Source organism: Staurois parvus, unplaced genomic scaffold (assembly GCF_062004578.1).
Source record: "Staurois parvus isolate SC_StPar_1 unplaced genomic scaffold, SC_StPar_1.0 ptg000437l, whole genome shotgun sequence".
In the NCBI taxonomy this organism is placed as follows: domain Eukaryota; kingdom Metazoa; phylum Chordata; class Amphibia; order Anura; family Ranidae; genus Staurois; species Staurois parvus.
The window spans coordinates 4,692,525-4,713,730 of record NW_028318233.1 but is presented as its reverse complement, the minus strand read 5'-3'; the positions used below and the strand labels follow the sequence as shown (position 1 = coordinate 4,713,730).

At 40.1% G+C, this 21,206-nt stretch overlaps 1 protein-coding gene across 1 annotated transcript in view; it reads left to right on the top strand.

Moving 5' to 3' along the window:
• The window catches only part of NOC3L (NOC3 like DNA replication regulator), a 123,969-nt gene that overhangs the window by 31,572 nt on the left and 71,191 nt on the right, over window positions 1–21,206 (top strand). The window contains exons 8-9 of the mRNA XM_089687780.1: window positions 17,404–17,497; window positions 17,779–17,954. Of these exons, the coding sequence (XP_089543906.1) occupies window positions 17,404–17,497; window positions 17,779–17,954 (270 nt within the window). The remainder of the gene's footprint in view (window positions 1–17,403; window positions 17,498–17,778; window positions 17,955–21,206) is intronic.

Genomic DNA, 21,206 nt, shown 5'->3' with positions numbered 1-21,206 from the left:
TGTTTTTATATTTTTTTGTTTGGTTGCTCGCAGGATTTTGTAAATATATTTTTATTTTACACTTGCTGGCAGCAACCATGGAGAGGGTTTTAGCTTTTTTGGAACACATAAATGTGAATTTGGATAAGGTATTAACAGAAAAAAAGAAAGTGATTTGGGTTCTTTATTTAGAATATTTATTTAGGTATGGAGAATCAGGATCAGGAAAATCGATTTAAAAAGAAAAAAATATCAAAGGGACATTGGGGATTATCAAAGCAAACAGGTGTTCAAATGGCAAAGCACTCTGCTCACTAATGAAATAGGCTCCTCCCAAACTACACCAGAAAGGGTGGCACATAAGGATACCCCAATAGGCAGGAATGTTGTAATTAAGACATTGTCTAAAAATCAGTATATAATAATGAAATGCAAAGACTATTAAGTGATAGTAATACCTATTGTTCATTACAGGCTAATCCCATATAATTATATAACCAAGAACGGCAGAAAATCATAAAATATGGAGGGAAGAAAGGGGTTTTAAATAAACTGGAAAAAAAATATTTATTACCATCAGTGGATTAAACACCGGTGATATACTGCATCCCAAAAATCCATAAGAATACTGTAGTTCTAACCCACCTGGGAGACCCATTATTAATGGCATAGATTCGGTCACTTCTAGGTTAGGGAAATGTATAGATTTATTTTTTGCAGTCTCTAGTACAGAACACTACAGTATATTTAAGGGATACTAAAAATTTGCTATAATAGTGCAATCTATGGAAGTGAATGAACAGAATATACTGCTGACAGCAGATGTAGCTTCGCTATATACTAATATAGCTCATTTGGGAGCCTTAGAAGCTGCCAAATGGGCACTAGATAAAGATGTAAGATTAACTAATAAACATAAAAAGTTCCTATTAAAAAGTTTGAAGTTTTGTCTTGATCATAACGATTTCTGGTATGATGGTAAATACTATTTACAAAGGGAGTAGCTATGGGCGCAAAATGTGCGCCTAGTATAGCGAATCTCTACATGGCAAAATGGGAAGAAGAATTTATATTTTTATATATAAAACCAGATATTAGGCTATATAAAATTTGTAGATTTATTTGTAATTTAGGATGGTACACAGGATAATTTGGTTGAATATATGAATGCTTTGAACAATAGTAAGAGTAGTAATCAATTCACGTGGGAAATTAGTAGACAGAACATACACTTTTTGGATATAGAGATATTAAGGGAGGATAGAAAGATCATTACTAAAACATTTTTTAACCGATTCCACGCTGCCGTATAGCAGATATGCTGCTACAAGGCAGCAACTGCACAGAATCACGTGTGTATATATACGTGATTTTGCATTTCCGGGTAGGGGGGTGCGCGCAAGCCCTACCCGCGCCGCCATTTGTGGATGTCAGTCACCGGGGTCCCGGACGGTAGTTACCCGCCTGCTCCCGGTGATTGACAGTCACCGACGGGGAGGAAGACTGTTTTTTGTTTACAGTCTTTCTCCCTGTCAGCTCGAGCACACTGCTCGGGATGGCTGTGCACAGCTATCCCAATTAGTGTGCTCCCAGTACCCCTAGTAAAACACTGGCAGCAAACAGTTAACCCTTTGATCTCTCCTCAGATTAGCCCCTTCCTGCCCAGTGCCATTAGTAACAGAATACATTTTGGCCTAAATGTATGACGAAATTTGATTTTATTTTTTTACTGGACATGTTCAATAGCAAAATATTGTTTTTTGTTCTCAAAATTGTCGATTTATATTTTTGCTTATAGCCGAAAAAATAACCGCACAGGCGATCAAATACCACCAAAAGAGAGGTCAAGTCGTGGGAAAAAAAAGGACATACATTTCATTTGGGTGCAGTGTTTCATGACCGCGCAATTGTCAGTTAAAGTAACGCAGCGCCGTAACTCAAAATATGGCCTGGTCAGGAAGGGGGGTAAATCCTCAGAACGGCAAGTGGTTAAATGATAAAGTACTATTTATGCCTATTCCGTTCTTTACGGATCGCTAAGGAGAAGGTGGACAAGATTTAAAGCTCGTTGTGGGAAGGAGTGCCGACAGGGGAACGTGCATCTTACTTTGTCCCATTTAGAGGGCATAAATGTGGTGTGACCAAAACATTGTATAATGTGAGTTCAAAAAGATCCAGGTGAGAGCACAATTTCGGAGTTGTTGGAGGAACCCTGCTTTATGTCGTATGAAGATAGAATATTGAAAGATTAAAGTTACGTCAAGATATATGGGACACTCTCATAGATCATGGCATCTCTCTTGGATAATAAACTGAAAACAATTATACTGTAAAAATGTGAAAGTAATTGTTATGGGGAAAATGGTTTAAAGTAATACACATTTCATACTTGCCTGCTCTGTGCAACAGTTTTGCACAGAGCAGCCTGATTCTCCTCTTCTTGGGTCTCCAAGTTGTGCTCCTTTCTCTTTCCTCCTCCTAAGTGGTTCCATAGCAAGCCACTTGCTGTGGGGGCACTTGTGCAGGCTTGATCCCGAACCGCTCTGTGTGTCCATTGAAATATACAACATGGCTCAGCCCTGCCCCCCGCTCCCTTTTTACTGGTTGTGATAGGTGAGGAGGGAGCAGCAATGCTGCTCTCAGGCAGAGTGCTGGATCAGGATTGGCCTCAGATAAATATTGAGGGAGGGCTGTACATAAAATGAACTAAGATTAAAATTCATCAGATTATGAGGATTATGAGAATGATGGAAGTTTTTAAATATACATATTTTGAACCTGAGCACTGTAAATGTGTGGTGTTTTTTTTTTGTTTGTATTTTTACCATTCTGTCTAGAGCTTACTGCTTATTGTCCTGGGCTATTTCCAGATATGTTAACCAAGATGTGTACCTTGGGAACCACACCTGGATCCCATTGTGTGGGTCCAGCCTGTAATGTTTGCTTCAGGCCTAAAATCATTTTTTAAACGCATGTAAAATCACAAAAATGGCTCTGGCACCAAAAGGGCTAAAGGCCTTGCAGGTCCTAGCTATTGCTGCTTTTTCTATTTGCCAGATTATTGCTAATTGGACAGGGCATATGAACAAAGAATATTAACCTGTCTTTGACACTGCTGTCTTAGAACAGCTGTCATCCGCAACATTGGTGTTGACTGTGTTGAGAATGTGTTTTGCCAAATTTCTAGCATGTCCCTTATCTCTGTGCATATGCACAGGATTCTGTGGCTGAAAGCATAATTTGTTGAACTTTCTTTTTAATAGTTTCTTGCTTGCTGTTTGAGTGCAAATGCCTATTTGGAGAATCCCTTGATAATGACATTAAGGAAGTAATTGGGGGGGGGAAGGTGCTTTCACCCCACAAGAAGCCTCATATGACGACTACCACTACTACTACTACTTCTCAGCAAGAGTTCTTTTCACCCTCCCCAGGCGTCTACTTTCAAACCAAGCCTTAGTGCCTCCTTTTATCGCAAGCCCTAGACTCCCTGTACTCAGGTTTTCTACATCAATGCATAAAGGTGAAAAACCTTTTGCCTTTAGAACCAGTTTAAATGGAATTCATCAGATTGGGGATTATGAGAATGATGGAAGTTTTTAAATATACATATTTCTTTATTGCATAGCACATTATGCGGTTCCATAGGCAGAGGAATTGGGTGCTAAATACTTTCTTGTGGTAAACCCTGACATTTTGCCTCTGTTTTTTTCCGTGGCCACTTTAAAGCTAGCATTTTTTTTTTTATCATCAAGAAATTTACAGGACTTGACAAATTAATACTGGCTGTTTTTCACTTCCTATCCAGGTTTAGTCTCAGGGGGTTGGGGAAACTGTATCAAATGTCCTAGATGACACATTCCATGCTGCTACACTTCCCCTGCTTTCTTCTACAGAAATACAGCCACTGGAAAACAGCAGCTGGATTATAGCGGCTCCTGTATGTGAACATGCAAACCCCATCTATTCCACACAACTTTCTCTACCATTATGTCTAATTTTTTGGGAAACTCTCTGCAGTTCTAGAACCTTTGGTTTACAAAGGTCAGAAACATTACACTTTCTGTATTTCCCCTGATCCAATTGAGGATTCAGAAGAAGAAACTCCTTTCTTGAAGATATTGCGGACCGTGATTTTGGTGTTCTTTTCACCCTCCCCAGGGGTCTACTTTCACACCAAGGCATAGTGTCCTGGACTCCCAGGTCTGCCCAGAAGCCATTCTTACACTTAAGGGGTGCCCCCACTCTTGGGAGGGAGGGGGTGTCTGTTAGCATTTGCACCATTCTGGATCCGAAACGTTGACCACTAGGGCCAGTCTGTCATTTTAAAGGAGTACAAAAGTTTCTATCTCTACCCTTCTCCTTCCCTTTTTTTTTTTCTTCTCCAAGTTGCTAGCTTCAGACCAAAAGAAGGCCGATATGATTGTCTTGTGCCAACTTCACGCACAAGGAGAGGTCATACCAGTTTTTCAGAAGAATGGTTTCAAAGTTTTCTATTCAGAACTATTTCACAGTCCAAACAAATGGGTTCATCAAGTCCTTTTTTTTTTTTTCTTTTTTCTTTCCATGAGTTACTTATATGAATTCCTCAATTCAACGACCTGTGTCACTTTGAGATCTCAATCTGGTGGTTTCTATACTTCAGAGACCTCTCTTTGAGGCTTTTACAGATATTCCATTGGAAAACCGCACTTGTAGATTGTCTTTCTGGTATCCATTACACTAATTAGGCTTGATTCTGAATTGGCAGCTCTTTACTGTGAAGGGCACTTTCTTCTTTTGCACAAAGAAAAAGTGATTTTGAAACCAAAACCTTCCTTCCTACCTATGGCAGTCTCTTCTTTCTACCTCAATAAAGACATAATGTTTCATTCCCTCTGTCCTGCCCCAAAACATGAAAAGGAAATTGCCTCATATTGCCTTGATGTGGTCAGGGCTGTCAGGGTCTACCTAAAAGCCACATTTTCTATTTGCAAGACCTGCTTCCTCTTTCACCATTGCTTGGTGGACAAGGCAACTCCTTTCCATGCCCTTATGGAAATGGTTCCTCCTTTTGCCTATCAGTACCCATTTCACCAGGGCTGTTAGTGTGTTGGTCTTGCCATCATCAAGCAACTGCTCTTCATATTTGCAAGGCTGCTACCTGGTCCTCTGTTCAAATGTTCTCCAAGTTAAAACAGGCGGATGTTCAGGCCTTGGCTGATGCAAGCTTCATCAGCAAGGTGCTTCAAGCTGTTAACCTTTGTTTTTGCAGGCCTGTTGGCTGTTATCTTTTCTATGTTGTTGCCCACCCCTCAGATTATTGCTTTGGGATGTCCCATGGTAAATGAATACAAGTCCAGTGTCGTGTAGTGTACAATTTTTAAGATACAAAATTTGACTTGCCTGTAAATTCCTTATCTTGGAGTAGAGGACATAACACAAGCACCCCTTCTTTTTGTCTTGATTGCTCCTTCTTGCGTGCAAAAAAACTAGAGTCTCATTCAGTAGGTGGGATTATATGGTGTTCTCTGTGGGTTGGCTTATCAAGTATTTTTGCCATTGTCCAGTCACTTGGTAGCTGCACATAACCCATGGTCTATGAATACAAGTCCTGTACTATACTCTAAATAAAGAATTTACAAAACAAATTCCATTTTTGCTGCCATTTACATATCTACCTCCAGTTAGCTGCATGAAAAACATGGGTTCATTTTTGCCGTCAACATATTTTCCCGCTATATAATTGTGGGGTATTACCACTCATGACCCCTGCTGACCCTGTGTTTGAATATCACTACTTGCAAGAATTCAGGCTACCACTGCTTGGCTTTATCTGACATAACTCACACTGACCATGTGAAACCCACTAAGTATTTGAGACCAAGTTGCAGCATACCAAAGCATCCTCTAGATTAGTGCGAGCCTTGCTGCTATTTTATAAGCTTTCGGAAAATAGCAGATCGTGGTAACCAACAGTGGAGGGGAGCCAGGGGAATGTTTTCCTCATTATATCAGGAAGCCTCTTTAATAATGTAGTGCTGATGGCAATGATATGCAGTAACCCATTGCAGCTGAATGCCTTTAACCACTTGGCCTCCTGAGGATTTACCCCCCTTAATGACCAGGCCTCTTTTTGCTACTCGGCGCTGCACTAATTCAACTAATAATTGCGCGGTCATGCAATGGTGCACCCAAATGAAATTTACGTCCTTTTTTTCACACAAATAGAGCTTTCTTTCGGTGGTATTTGATCACCTGTGCGCTTTTTATTTTTCATGCTATAAACAAAAAAAGACCAAAAATTTTGAAGAAAAACAATATTTTTTACTTTCAGCTATAAAAAATATATAGTAAACTCAAAGTTGGTTATAAATTTAGGCCAAAATGTATTCTGCTACATGTTTTTGGTAAAAAAATTGCAATAAGTGTATATTGATTGCTTTGTGTGAAAGTTATAGCGTCTACAAACTATGGTATAGATACTGCAATTTACGCCATTTTTTTGCTATACAGCGCTGCGCTAGTTTAACGGACAATTGTGCGGTCATGCAATACGGTACATAAATGAAATTTACGTCCTTTTTTCCCCACAAATTGAGCTTTCTTTCGGTGGTATTTGATCGCCTGTGCATTTTCTATTTTTTGCGCTACAAAAAAAAAGGCTGACAATTTTGAGGAAAAAAAACAATATTTTGGACTTTTTGCTATAAAACATGTCCGGTAAAAAAAAAAATGTAAAAATCAAATTTAGTCATAAATTTCTGCCAAAATGTATTCTGCGACATATCTTTGCTAAAAAAAAAAAAACCAATACGTGTAAATTAATTGGTTTACGTTAAAGTTATAGCGTTTACAAATAGCGGGAAAGATACTGGGATTTTTTTTTTTTTTTTATACTAATAATGGCGGCGATCAGCGACTTATGGCAGGACTGCGGCGGACATTCTGACACTGGGGGGGAACTGACATCCCCAGTGACACCAATACAGTGATCAGTGCAAAAAAAAAAAAACCACTGACACTGTACTAATGGCACTGGGGAGGAAGGGGTTAACTTTTTTATTTACTGAAAGGGTTAACTGTGTGAGGGGAGTGTTTTACTAGGGGGCGGGGGTGTGTAGTGCAGGGGACACGCTGATCGGGAGAGAGAAACTCTTCTCTCCGGATCAGTGTCAGGAGCTGTCAGGGAACTGACAGAAAGCAGAGCTACTGCAGCCCTGCTCTCTGTCAGTGATTGCTGCTAATCGGCGGGAGGCTGCCGGTAATGACCGGCCGTGACCCGGCGACTGACACCCGCGGCAGCGATCGGCAAGACGGGTAGGGCGGCTCGCGCGCGCCCCCTACCTGTTTTGCAAACGCACGTTTTAAAACGTGCTTTTGCCCAGCCGTGCCGACCTGCCACCGTATTTCTACAGTGGCTGGTCGGCAAGAAGTTAAGAGAATTGTGTTTTGTTTTTCTATACTTACCTAGGTGGATGCAGCATCTGTCCCCTGCCTGCTCTAAGGGTGAGAACTCAGCGATCACATGATTTCCTGAGTTCTCACGGCCACTCTGAGCTGAGAGCTGTGACTGTCAGTCACCGCTGTCTGCTCTAAACCCCCCCAACTTTCCTTCAGTCCACTGTCAGCTGAAAACGAGTCACAAGGGTGCAGAATGAACTGCACTCCTGTGATCCACAGAACTACAGTACTACTGTACTTTGCCTTTAATCATGTTAAAGACACAAGTTCTAATAAAGAAGTAATTTTTTTACTCATTTGTTTTTACTCATTTGTTTACTCATTTGATACAGCCTGAGTGTACAACACCATGGTCATACATGTTTTGAGTGGGCTTTGCAGTCTGCAACATATGTTTAAGTCCTTGAGAAACAAATCTGCTGTCCTGAAGCGGTGTAGCCCTGTGAGATGTGTGTGGGATGGAATGTTTCATATCTACTGTTAGGATAAGTTCACACCTGTGCTGGTGATTGCCACTGTAGCTGTAATCACCCGCTCGGAAAAACGCACTGCTGCTTAGGAGTTGTGTAGGAGTGGCATTAATGTCAATGGCACCCTCATGCACTGGAAACCACAGCAAGGTTTCCCACACTTAAAACCGCCCTGAACTTGCAGTTTCCGTATGGGCAGCATTTTCAAAAATAGTGCAGGGACCTTTTCCCTGCATTTTCAGGAGGCACAGCAGCTCATTCGAATGAGTAGGCTGCTGTGCCCATGCAAAACGTGGCTCGCAGAGTGGCATAATTGTGAACCTAGCCTTATCGTGGGATTAGATGGTGTCTGGCAGCCATCAATCCTTTAGTAAATTACTCTTTTTAATACATTTTAGTCACACATTTAATAAACACTGAACTCTTCATATTGATGTTGGTCTCAGTCCAGACCTTGTTGCTTATGTCTGCTATTTATTGTAGAGGAATAGGACTGGTTTAAATAAATTGTAGTACATAAGAGTTTTTTATATTTACTCTGACTGATCTATTCTGTAATGTACTTTCATTTATTCAGTAACTGATGTGAACAAAGCCCCTATTTTCTCCCAATTATGAAAACTAGTGTTTTTGTTATCCTAGGATTATTACTCTTCTTTATGTTCATATTTTTAGCTTGCATAACCTGTTTTAGGCACCAATAAATGTTTCTTATAATTTTGCCTTTGGGTAGAGAACCATGGTTTGGGGATTTACATATCTGACATAAATTGGGTCTTTTCAGGACCAGCACCTCTCCTTGCTGCAGGAGATATCAGATAATCACTCAGTACACTGTAGTGCTTAGTGTCCTATTACCAGCAATACTTTAAAGTGAACAGATTCTGTACATATATTTGAATTATTAAAATTCTCACCTGCCCCTTTCCCCAGGCATAATGAAAAACATTAAAGGATAAGTTCACCTTTGGGAACATGTTACATGTTCCACCCGTTTTTAGGGCGGAACATGTAACATGTTCTTATAGCTGCAGGCGCACCCGCCACCCCCCCTCCCTTGGACAGATAGTGCAGGGAGACTTCTTCCTGTATTATCTGTCAGATTTGAAAACAGTGTGACCTTGTGGGGCTCCGCCCGCATGGCCGCATTATTCATTCACGGACTTCCGTAAATGAATGAACTGCAAATCCTGACAGCCTTGGTGGCTGTGGGCTTGTAGTTTTCAATGCACTGCCACTGCATTGTGGAGCGCCATGGTAGTTCATTCAAGTTTCCTGTCAGAATATCTGCTTGGCTGTACGTCCTGTATGGCAAGCAGATATTCTGACAGGTCTGCAGGAGACCTATATGGCATCAGTGATCTACTGATCGCTGTTGCAATGCTTTCTAGGTTCCATTGGACAAAAATAATAAATGCACATTTGTTTACCTGCAAAAAAATGCGCATTTATTATTTTTGTCCAAAAGGTGAACTTAACCTTTAAATATTCCAAACTACGGTAAATTGTTGTGACTGCGTGTTGGAATTGGGGTGCTAGTGGAGACTTTAAAAACAAAAAAAACGCAGTTGTCTAATACTGTTGGGTCACCCTACAAGTACTGAGAAATACTTGATGATCCTGCCTGCAATCCACTGAGCTTCTAATTTCCTATAAGGGGGGCTGACAGAACTTGCCTAATATCCATAACTCACTCTACTCCTTTACCAGTTGCCTGCTGTTTCTGCCCCTTTCCTTCTATCTTAGTGCAATATATTTGCCCCCTCCCAGGAAGTTAGGAGTGGACTTCCTGTCAGGCAGGATCATCCGGTATTTTTAAATACTTGCAGTGTTATTAATAGGCCAAATGTTAACGATGGGAAATTGTGCATGTATTGAAGAGCTTGCTGAATTTAATTTTTTTATTGGGGGGGGGGGGGAGAACCAACACTTTTCTGACATTACTTGAAACGAACACAAATAATTAGAATCCATCATTTTGCATTTAATAAAATGTGTGTATGTGACAGTGCTGGACTCGCACATGAACTGTTATAGCAAACTCTGTGGAGTCGATTATTCTTCCGGGGTTTTTTTACCCAATAAAGGTGTAGTGTGAATTGGGGCTATTAGAGCTCCAGCAATGGAAAAGATGCTCTACAGTCAGCTTTTAGATGGCTTTGGAGGTGTGCCTGGTATAAAGGTCCGTAACACTTCAGAATTAAATTTAGGAAGTTTATTGAAGTTGCCCTTTCACAGGCAACTGGTAAAGCCATGTTTCAAGGGTGATGCCTCCCCCATTTATCAGGGCTGAAGTAGTGGACAGACATAGTCTAGTGGTGTAGTTTGATTTGGGAGCCTATAATGAGGCTAGATCAGAACTTTCAGGTTGTATACCTTGCAAAACATTTTGCACAATTTCTGACTTGACCGTTCTGATCCAGTCTCCTAGGCTTTCTTATTGCATCTGACCACTAGTCTAAGCCTGGCCACTACTTTGCCCTGATGAAGGAGAAGCCTCTTCGAAGCGCATTGACTTTACCTGTGAACTGTCAACTTCAATGGTGTGATGGTTTTTACGGTTAATACTAAGCACAACTCCATACCCATCTGAAATATTTGCTAAAAATCAGGCTTTGCGCTGGACTTTTGTTTCAACAGAATATGATTAATAAAGAAACAAAAATGACATAGGTCCCTTTTTAACCTAATATTTTGTTACACAACATTTAGAAGCTGCAGCTTTTCTATTTAATTATATACAGTGGATATAATAAGTATTGCGAATGTCACCAATTTTCTAGTTAAATATGTTTCTAAAGGCGCTACTGACATAAAATTTTCACCACATGTCTGTAACAACCCATGCAATCCATACATAGAAACCAAAACAAATAAGTTCAGAAATTATGTGTAATAAAATGGAACACAGAGAAAAAGTATTGAACACACTAACTGAAATTTATTTAATACTTCATACAAAATCCTTTGTTAATGACAGCTTCAAGACGCCTCCTGTATGGAGAAGCTAGTCGCATACATTGCTCAGGTGTCTTCAAATCTTGAAGGTTCCGTGGGCCTCTTCTTTGAACTCTGATCTTTAGTTCTTTCCATAGATTTTCTATTGCATTCAAGTCAGGTGATTGGCAGGGCCATTCTAGCAGCTTTGTTTTCTTTCTTTGAAACCAACTGAGCACAGCAGTGTCTGTGACCAGCGCGGTGCCAGAGCACTGCCCTTTTCACCAGCTTATGACAAATGATGGTCAATGTCACAACACGCTGTCACTGATCTGCAACAATGCCACTCTCAGTCCTACCCTGCACAAAGATCTTCCAGCTTGCGGGACCACAGTCTGAGTGCCACCAGACTGAGAGATTGTCACTGGGTTAAGTTAACCACTTGCCCTCCAGAGGATTTATCCCCCTTCCTGACCAGGCCATTTTTTCTGCGATATGGTGCTGCATTACTTTAACTGACAATCGTGTGGTCATGCTATGCTGCACCCAAATGAAATTTACGTCCTTTTTTTTTCCCCCCCACAAATAGACTTTTTTCGGGCCTCTACCTGGAACTGCAAAATCATGTGTATATATAGGTGATTTTGCGCACATGTGTCGAGTTGTAGCAATATTTCCGCTAGAGAGCGGCGCGGAAGCAGTTAGCTAAGCATTTAACTCTTTAAACTCCAAACTGCCACCAGATAGTTTTGGGCCCATCAACCCTTTATAGCCCTTCATAATAACAGCAATGACCGTTATGACTTTAAAATGTCTGTACACACACTATTACCACAGACAGGCACGTCCAGAGATTTACTCGAGCGTAGCGGTCTTCAGAGGCACAGAGGTTCTTTTAGTTCTGTGTTGGCACATTAATGACCGTTTTAACACTTTTCAGAATATGGTTTTATATTGAAAAGGTCAATATAGTGCGAATAACATATTTACAAAAAAAGTTATTACAAAGAAACAGACAATAGTAATGCAACAGAGAAATAAAAAGGAGTTGAGAGTGAGAATAATTAGCAATGTCCTAGTTCAGTCCAATCAGTTAAGCAAGATGGTACATTGCAGGGGTGTGGAAATTTTTGAAAAAACTACTTGTCCAGGGACTAAATCGGTGCCCCAATCTACTTGTCCCTGATGACAATGTACTTGTCCTGATAAAAAGAAAGTAAATTTGAACCAAAACCGTACTTAAATCTGAGGTGCTTTTAGAAATGTCTGGGGCTTTTAAAACCAAAAGGGGCTTTATGGAGACTTAAATGTTTAATATTTTTAACCATTGCGCTGTTTATCTCCTCCCCTCCCTGCCTGTCTCCAGCACCGCACCCAGGTACTAGCAGGGAGGAGAGAGACTGCAGTGTAATGAGCACCAATTGGGTGCTCGTCAGGAAAGGGGAGTGTTGGGCTTATCCTTTATCCCATTTGCTGCCAGAGCTGTTTTTGCATTTTTTGCACATGTTTAAAAAATAATTTAAGGCCTGAAGATTACACACAACCCCCAAACATGATCTATTTTCTGAAATCCGAGACCCTAGAGAATAAAATAGTGGTAGTTCCAAATTGCCACACGATATTATCACAAAGGTCTAGAAAACACAACATTTCAGTAAAAAATACACTTGCTTTAATTTTAGGCCATAAAAAGCAAATTACCATATTTTTTGTAAAATATAAAATATGAGGTTGCATCGAGTAAGTAACCAACATGTCAAACCTTAAATTTGCATGTGCTCGTGAAACGGCAACAAACTTTAGTATCCTATATTTTCTATATGTGAGGCTTTTAAAAGCCCCTTATAGGTCATTAGTTTAGCGTTACGGAGGAGGTCTGGTGCTAGAATTATTGCTCTCATTCTGGCATGCAACGTGTATCGGACTCGCTGTTTTTATGCGTAGTCACCCCAGCATATGCTTTTCCGTTTGTACATGCATACATCTGTGGAGATGGTGGGGCCTCAAATAATTTTGGGGGGTTATATGCTTGAGTGTAACTTAAATTTTTAAAAAAAAATGTTTCCCTTTTTTTTCATCACATGAGATGCGATGATTTTTTGGTGACAGGTTCTCTTTTTTTGAGACATCCAGGGTCTAAGACTCTGGAAATCTCCCCTGTACTACACTGAATGTAATGCAGTGCACATCACACTGCATTACATTCTTTCCCAGCCTCGATCGCCGGGAAATCTGTCAACTGGGACCCGGAAGTGACGTCACATCACTTCCCGGTGAGGAAAGAAGGGGAGGGGACCAGATGTGTCTGCTTTCCTCCCTCCATAATACCTGCCAGCATCCAGGAGACTATCTCACCTTATGTATACTTAAGCTTAGTCATGGGATGACCTTGATTTGTTTGGTATGATATTCCCAATTCAAATATATACTTAACACCAAGCAAAATAGGTGAGTTGGCTTTGGTGCATGAATAGAACTGTGATTCAATTGGTATTGCTGAATCTTGGCTTCATTCTTCACATGACTTTAATATTCATTAATAATATTCCTGGCTATGTTCTCTTTCGGAGAGACAAGGTAAAAAGGAAAGGTGGTAGTGTCTGTCTCCTATGTGAGAAGTGATCTCAGAGTGAGTGTGAAAGAACCTAGTTGATGGAGAGTGCGATGAAGCTAAAACACTATGAGTGGAACTGCACATGGAGGTGCGTACTACAAAGGCAATCGTTGGATTTTGTTATAGGCCACCCATTGTAAATAAGGAGGTGGAGACTCAGCTCCTTGAGCAGATCAAAAGGGCTGGGACAGTGATAATAATTTTAACTACCAGGAAATTGACTGAAGTAATGGCACTGCAGGAACAGTTAAAGTTTTATGGTACAGTTCAGGGGCCCCAACTAGGAATGATGCTCTGCTGGACCTGGTAATCTCAAACTATGCAGAGCTTATTACTAATGTCCATATAAAAAACATATGGGTAGCAGTGACCATAACATTATTTCATTTATTGTTGCAAACAACAAGCACATACGGGAAAAATAAAAATGCTCAACTTTAAGAGAGCTAATTTTCCAAGGCTGAGAGCTGCTCTCCAAGACTTAGACTTGGAGGGAATATTGGCATCGATGAACACAACACAGAAATGGGAGTTCTTCAAAGACTGTATGTGAACACACTGCAAAATATATTCCCATGGGCAACAAGGTTAAAAGGCTAAAAATCAAACCTATGTGGCTTACGGCCAAGTTTAAAAAAGCTATAAATAATAACAAAAGAGCTTGTATTAAATATAAAAATAAAGGGATGCCATCATCCTTTAAACATTACAAAGAATGTAACAGAATATGCAAAAAGGAAATAAAAGCAGCAAAAATTTAAAACTGACAGATTGCAAGAGATAGCAGGACAATTCCCCCAAAATTCTTCAAATATATGAATAGTAAAAAGGTCAGATCCGAGCATGTAGGCCCTTTAAAAAATAATCTAGGGTGGGTGACTGGGGACAAAAAGAAGGCAAATTTATTAAAATACCTTCTTCAGCTCTGTGTATACAAAGAAGCATGGAGGAGCTCTTGTCCATAATGGGCATGGTATTAACACAGCCCCAGATGATCCACATTGGTTCATAATTGATATGATCCAGAAATATTTAGACAGAATAAAGGTGAATAAAGCACCTGGACCAGATGGCATACACCCACGGGTTCTTAAAGAATTGAGCTCTGTCATTTCAAAGCCATTGTTTCTAATTTTTAGGGACTCTTTAATTCACTGGCATAGTACCACTGGATTGTGCCAATGTGGTGCCAATATTTAAAAAGGGGTCAAAATCTTTACCAAGTAATTATAGACCTGCTAGTTTAACTTCTATAGTTTGGAAGATTCTGGAGAGTTTAATAAAAGACCACATAGATGAGTTCTTGCTGGGAAAAAAATATTTTAACAAACAGCATGGATTCATGAAAGACAGAAGTTGTCAAACAAATCTGATTTCTTTTTATGAGGAGGTGAGCAAAATTGGGCAACTATGTAGCAAATGAGGTTTAATATTGATAAATGTAAGGTTATGTACTTGGGGGCTAAGAATATACATGCATCATACATACTAGGGGGGGGGTACAACTGGGAATCAATGGAGAAGGATCTGGGGGTTCTGGTAGATCACATGCTTAATAATGGCATGCAATGCCAAGCTGTGGTTTCTAAAGCGAACAAAATCCTCTCTTGTATTAACAGGTACAGACTCCAGAGAGCGATATCATTTTACCCCTGTACAAATCATTAGTAACACCTCATCTGAAATATGCAGTTCAGTTTTGGGCACAAATTCACAAAAAGAACATTGGGGAACTGGAGAAAGTACTGAGAAGGGCAACCAAACTGATAAGATGCATGGAGGAGCTCAGCTATGAGGAAAGATTAGATAAACTAAATGTATTCTTTCTTGAGAATAGGCGATTAAGGGGGGGATATGATCAACATGTATAAATACATCAGTGGTTCAATATAGTGAACTCAGTGTATATTATTCACCTTGAGGTCATCACAGAGGACAAGGGGTACTCTTTACGTCTGGAGGAAAAGTGATTTAATCTCCAAATATGGAAAGGTTTCTTCAAAGTAAGAGCTGTGAAAAAGTAGAATAGACTCCCTCGAGTTGGTTCTGTCCAGCTCAGTGGATTGCTTTAAAAAAGGCCTGGATTCTTTCCTAGATACTCATAATGTAACTGGTTACTAACATTTATAGGTAAAGTTGGTCCAGGGAATATCCGATTGCCTCTCGGGGGATAAGGGAGGAATTTTTTTTACGAGCAGGAGCAAATTGGATCTCGTTTTGCTGGGTTTTTTGCCTTCCATAGGATTATAACTTTTTTTGTTTGGTGGAACTGGGTGGACTTTTGTCTTTTTTCAGCCAAACTATATGTCTTGGTCCTCTGTTATTATGAATTGTGTGTAGATTTTTTTGAAATTGTGAGTTGGGCAGGGTTCTCAGAAAGGTCTCCTCAAGCCTGACTGCTTTACGATATCCATTAACCCTGGTTAAGACATTTTATGGAACACTGTGTATACCTAATGTGTTTTATTGCCTACAAACCATGGGGGACAGAACTAACAGATTTTGTGACTTTTTTTTACTATGGGTCAGTGGGAAGTGATAATCTGTAGATGTTTATGGTTACAGAAATTAACCGACATCCTGCCAGAACTTCAATTAAGTGGCAGTGAATGGGATAAGAAAAGTTAACCACTAGCCTACCAGGCACTTATACCCCCTTCCAGCTCAGGCCAATTTCCAGCTTTCACGCTGTCGCACTTTGAATGAAAATTGCGCGATAATGCGACTTTGTACCCATATGAAATTTTTATCATTTTTTTTGTGACAAACAGTGCTTTATTTTGGTGGTATTTAATCACCTCTGGGTTTTTTGTTTTTTCTTAAACTAAAAACCACTGAAAATTTAGAAAAAAAAGTTTTCTTAGTTTTTGTTATAACATTTGGTAAATAAGTGATTTTCTCCTTCACTGATGTGCGCTAATGAGGCTGCAGTGGTGGGCACTGATAGGCTGCACTGATGGACACTGATGAGGAGGCACTGGTAGGTGGCACTGATGGTCATTGACAGGCATCACTGATGGACACTGAAAGGCAGCACTGATACATGGCACTGATAGGAATCACTGTTAGGCGGCACTGACTGGCACTGATTGGCATTGATAGGTGGCACTGACTGACACTAATGGGTGACACTGAAAGGCAGCTCAGATGGGCACTGATATGTGGCATTGATGGGCACTGGTAGGCACTGATGGGCACTGACAGGTGGCGCTGTTGGGGCTACACTGATCATCAGTGCCCTGATAAGTGTACATGTCCCCTCCGCGGAAAGCTGACTACCGGCTCTCCTCTCCTCTCGAGCTCTCAGCGTGACAGCTTGAGAGGAGAGAAATGCTGATAACCAGCATTTCCCTGTTTACATGTGATCAGCTGTGATTGGACACAGCTGATCACATGACCGAGCCGACATCTTTGGCTCTTTCCGTGATCGGTGATCCGCTGTGTCTGAGGGACACAGCGCACCGCCGATCGCCGCGCTGCGCACTCCCTGAGCCGCGCATGCACGGTGAGAATAGGAGGACGTCATATGATGTCCTCCCAGAACGAGAGAACCTAACCTTGCATCCGTCATATTACTATATGGCGGGCGGGAGGTGGTTAAACTCCCTAATTATATTCAGAATGCTTTATTAATCTGTATATAATTTATAGAAATTTTTATGAACAGTGTAGATCCATGTTAACAATAATAAAGTGGCATATATTTCTCCTTAACTGTTTGGAATTGGTGACAGATATAAACAGGAATACTTCATGGATGTTATGGTGTTAACAATTATTCCAATGGGAAGAAAATGTGATCTACTTCTTACCCCATATATACTATCTTGTGGTAAATTACAAGTGTACCAGTTATCTGTGATACTCTTTAGAAAAGTAGCTTTTATACTGGTCAAGCACAATGAGATATTGTGCGTATCTTTATGACGTGCTTACTAAAAATTATTTTGTTTTGCAAAACAGGTCAAGAAGGAAACCCAAAGACTCAGGGAATTCGAAGAAGGTTTAGTAAGTCAGTATAAATTTTACCTGGAAAATCTGGAACAAACAATAAAAGGCAAGTCTGAGCTATGCAACATTATACGAACGTGGTCAATATGTTTTTATATTAAAACCAAAATATCTGTCTTTTGTTATAATAAACATTACATGCCTGTCATTTTGTTTGTGTTAACATAGATCTGTACTGTTCTACAAGAGCAAAATAATCGATTCCCTATTGCTGAAAATGCCAACATTTTTTAATAATAGATCTCACATTCATATATCTGCGGTTCCTTATTTTATTCATCAAGTTCTTGATTGTCTCCTTGTTCTCCCTGTGTACTTTGCACACAGATTGGAAACAAATGAAAGCTAAGAAGAGTGAGGTGGTATCGTTAAAGGCATACAAAGGACTGGCAGAAGTGGCAGTGATGTGCTTGTGTGATCTCATGATCTCCCTTTCCCACTTCAATTTTCACAACAACATCATCGTCCTCGTAGTACCGCTTATTGATGACAAGTGTAAGAAGGTCAGTTGTCCCTTGCATACTTAATTTGTTTTCTTACACAAGCTTTCCTGTCTTTTGCACATGATCAGATGTCTAACTTGTGACAAGATGTGAGCACTAGACTGGGAAACCTGTATTCTTTGAAATATTAATGAATTAAAAAAAATATGGCCTACTTCATGCCTTTTAAAAAGATTATTAAAAATATATAAATATATTTAAAGTAATATTAAAGGCAATTTTTTAAAAATAAAAATATGTCAATCTTACCTGCTCTGTGCAATGGTTTTGCACAGAGTAGCGCCTATCCTCCTCTTCTCGGATCCCCTGATGACGCTCCTGACCCTTCCCTCCTGCCAAGTGCCCCTACCGCAAGCAGCTTGCTATGGGGACACCCAAGCAGGCTCACTTTTGAGCTGCTACTCTGTGTCTCCATTCACACACAGAGCTGTGGCTCTGCCCCGCCCCCCTCGTGCATATCACTGAATGCATGAAGGTAAAAAACCTTCCTACTTTTGAAGCTGAACTCCAGATAGATGTGAAAGCACAATATAGTCCATTATGTAATAATAAAAAATTTCTAGGCTGGCTTCACACCTATGCTTGTGTGTTGGTCACTTATTTCTGCAATAGCAACATGCTTTTATGCAGTAAGCAACACACCTGATTATTTAATTCACTGCAATACATACACTTAAAACCACAAGCACTGTGTTGTGTATTGGAATAAGAAGGGTCAGAAAATGATGAGCGCAAGAACCATAATGCATCAGGTAATGCTTGAAGAGGTTCTTAGAAGCACTCATGCGAGGTAACAGTGTCTCTACATAGGATCGCCTTGACACCCTATACTCGCCTTAAGCAATCCCTTGCCACTCTTTTTCTTCTCTGCACGGCAATCACTTGAGTCTGTGACCTCACTCCTCTGGTCATGCTTGAGCTCTCAGGTCTAGTGATTGGCTGCTAGATCTGAGCACAGCCACGTGTGACATGAGAGGTGGAAGGAGCGCTGGAAAGGTAGATTACTGTTTATGCTAGCCTTTATAGAGGGGATATCATCCATCCTACCCATGTAACATAAAGTAACAGTATTTCTACAATCTATTTTGAAATACTCCTAAAAGTACAGTGGGTATAGAAAAGAGTCACTCCCTTTTAAAATAATATTTTGTTGCTTTGCAGCCTGAAATGAAAACAGGAACATATTTTGTTTTATTCAGCTGTATTTACTGAGTGCAACTTGTAACATCCAAGTGAAAGATGTAACTCCTAAAATGTTGGGAAAAATGATCAAAAACAGTAACACTGAGTTGGATAAAGGATCACCCCCCCCCCCCCCCCCCCCGTGTAGTCTGTTGGGATATATCTCTACTAACTTTGCACATCTAGACTTTGCAATATTTGCCCGCTCTTCTTTGCAGAACTGCTCATGTTCAATTAAGTTTGATGGTGACCGTTTGTGGACTGCAGTCTTCCAAGTCATTCCTCAGACATTCAATGGGGTTTAAGTCTGGGCTCTGACTACACCATGCAAGGACATATACCTTTTACTCCTTCATCCACTGTGTGGTCACTGTTGCTGTGTGCTTTGGGTCATTGTCATGTTGGAAGGTAAACCTTCTTCCCATTGACAACTTTCTGGCAGAGGACAACAGATGTTCCTCTAGAATTTGATGGTATTTTGCCCCCTCAATTTTTCCTACTATCCTGCTTTGCCTTGACAATGCTTTGGTGATTGTTTGCTTCAGTTGCACTATCAGGGACTGAAATGCTCCAAGAAATCTCTTCATGCTGAGTTAATGAAAATGACCACAGCTGATCTTAGTTGAAAGTCAAATGGCTTTGTGTACCATTGAGAAAGTAATTGGCTACACCTGAATGAGTTTGATTCATTTTTAAGGGGGGGGGGGGGTAATATTTTTATTTTATTTTTTTTTATTTTGTTCTGACATGTTGATGGTATATCGTTTACTTGGATGTTATAAGTTGCATTTAGTAAACACAGCTGGATAAAACAAGAACTGTCTGTCTTCATTTCAGGCTGCAAAGCAACAAATTGATTTATTTTAAAGGGGAGTGATTATTTTCTATACCCACTGTAGTTGAATATTTTATCAACTTAATTTAATCTCTACTCAGTGGCACTCTGAACTCTCCGGAGAGGGTAACGGTTTGCCAGAATTTCACTTGATATTCATTGGTAAATCTTGTGCAGATTGTACAGGCTGTTAGATGTAGCAGGGATCTGGTATCTTTGGAGCAGCTAAAATTTGATTCAAAGAAAATCCTTGAGAAGTAAATTGGGTGGCATTTCTGACTTCAGAAAATGTCAGTTACCTGGCTGTCTCCAAGTGACTTGGAATACTTTTACAGCCAGTGAAGTCTGAATGCCTGATATGCATACCTATTCAGTGACACAGAAGTGATCGAAACTGATCTAAATAATAGCCAGGCATCTGGAATTTTCAGAAGGACAAGTAGTGTTAGCCTTGATATTTTCTTGAGTACAGGTTTCATTTCAGGCAAAAAGCAATGTGCTGTGTCTGATCTATATTCCACTTAGAATTCATGTGGTCTGGCCTTTTGGAATTGGAATTTTGCGTTTTTCTGTGATATTTTGCTCAAATAGTAGTGAACACACTAAATGTATCTACTGTTTAGAAAAGGAAGTTGAAACTGGAAGAAAGTGTTTGTCATGTTGTGTAGTATACATATAAGTGTCAACCATATCCTCCGTGTAAACAATTTATATAAAATAGTTTCCAGACTGGAATTTTGTCCACAACTAGAGGGCAGCAGAGTGTCGTCATTGGTTCTGTGTAGGAGATGCCAAAGAGGATTATCTCTTGAGAAGAAACATATGTATGACACAGAACAGGAATTTGGTTTTAAAGGCAGATAGTGTCTCATCATGAGACAGTCACTTTGCAGAAAATGAGGGTTAAAAGGCACTGTCTGGTGCAAGGGAACACAAAAAACATTTCTCCCATTTAAAACCCTATTAAAATGATTTTTTGTTTACTTAGATTAGAGCATGAACTACTAATAGCTTATTGTTAATATGCCTGCATGGTAGGTAGTATGTATTCCCAAATACGCAACATTTTCTTTGCATCTTGGTATTTTCTAATATGGTGCTTCTGTGGCCAAATGTGTCTTTTGGGCCACCTCTGGTAGCACAAGGTAACAATTTCAAGAAACTGGGTGTATATTAGCTGGTGTGTGGAAATGTTTGAAAAAACTACTTGTCGAGGGACTAAATCGGTGTCCCAA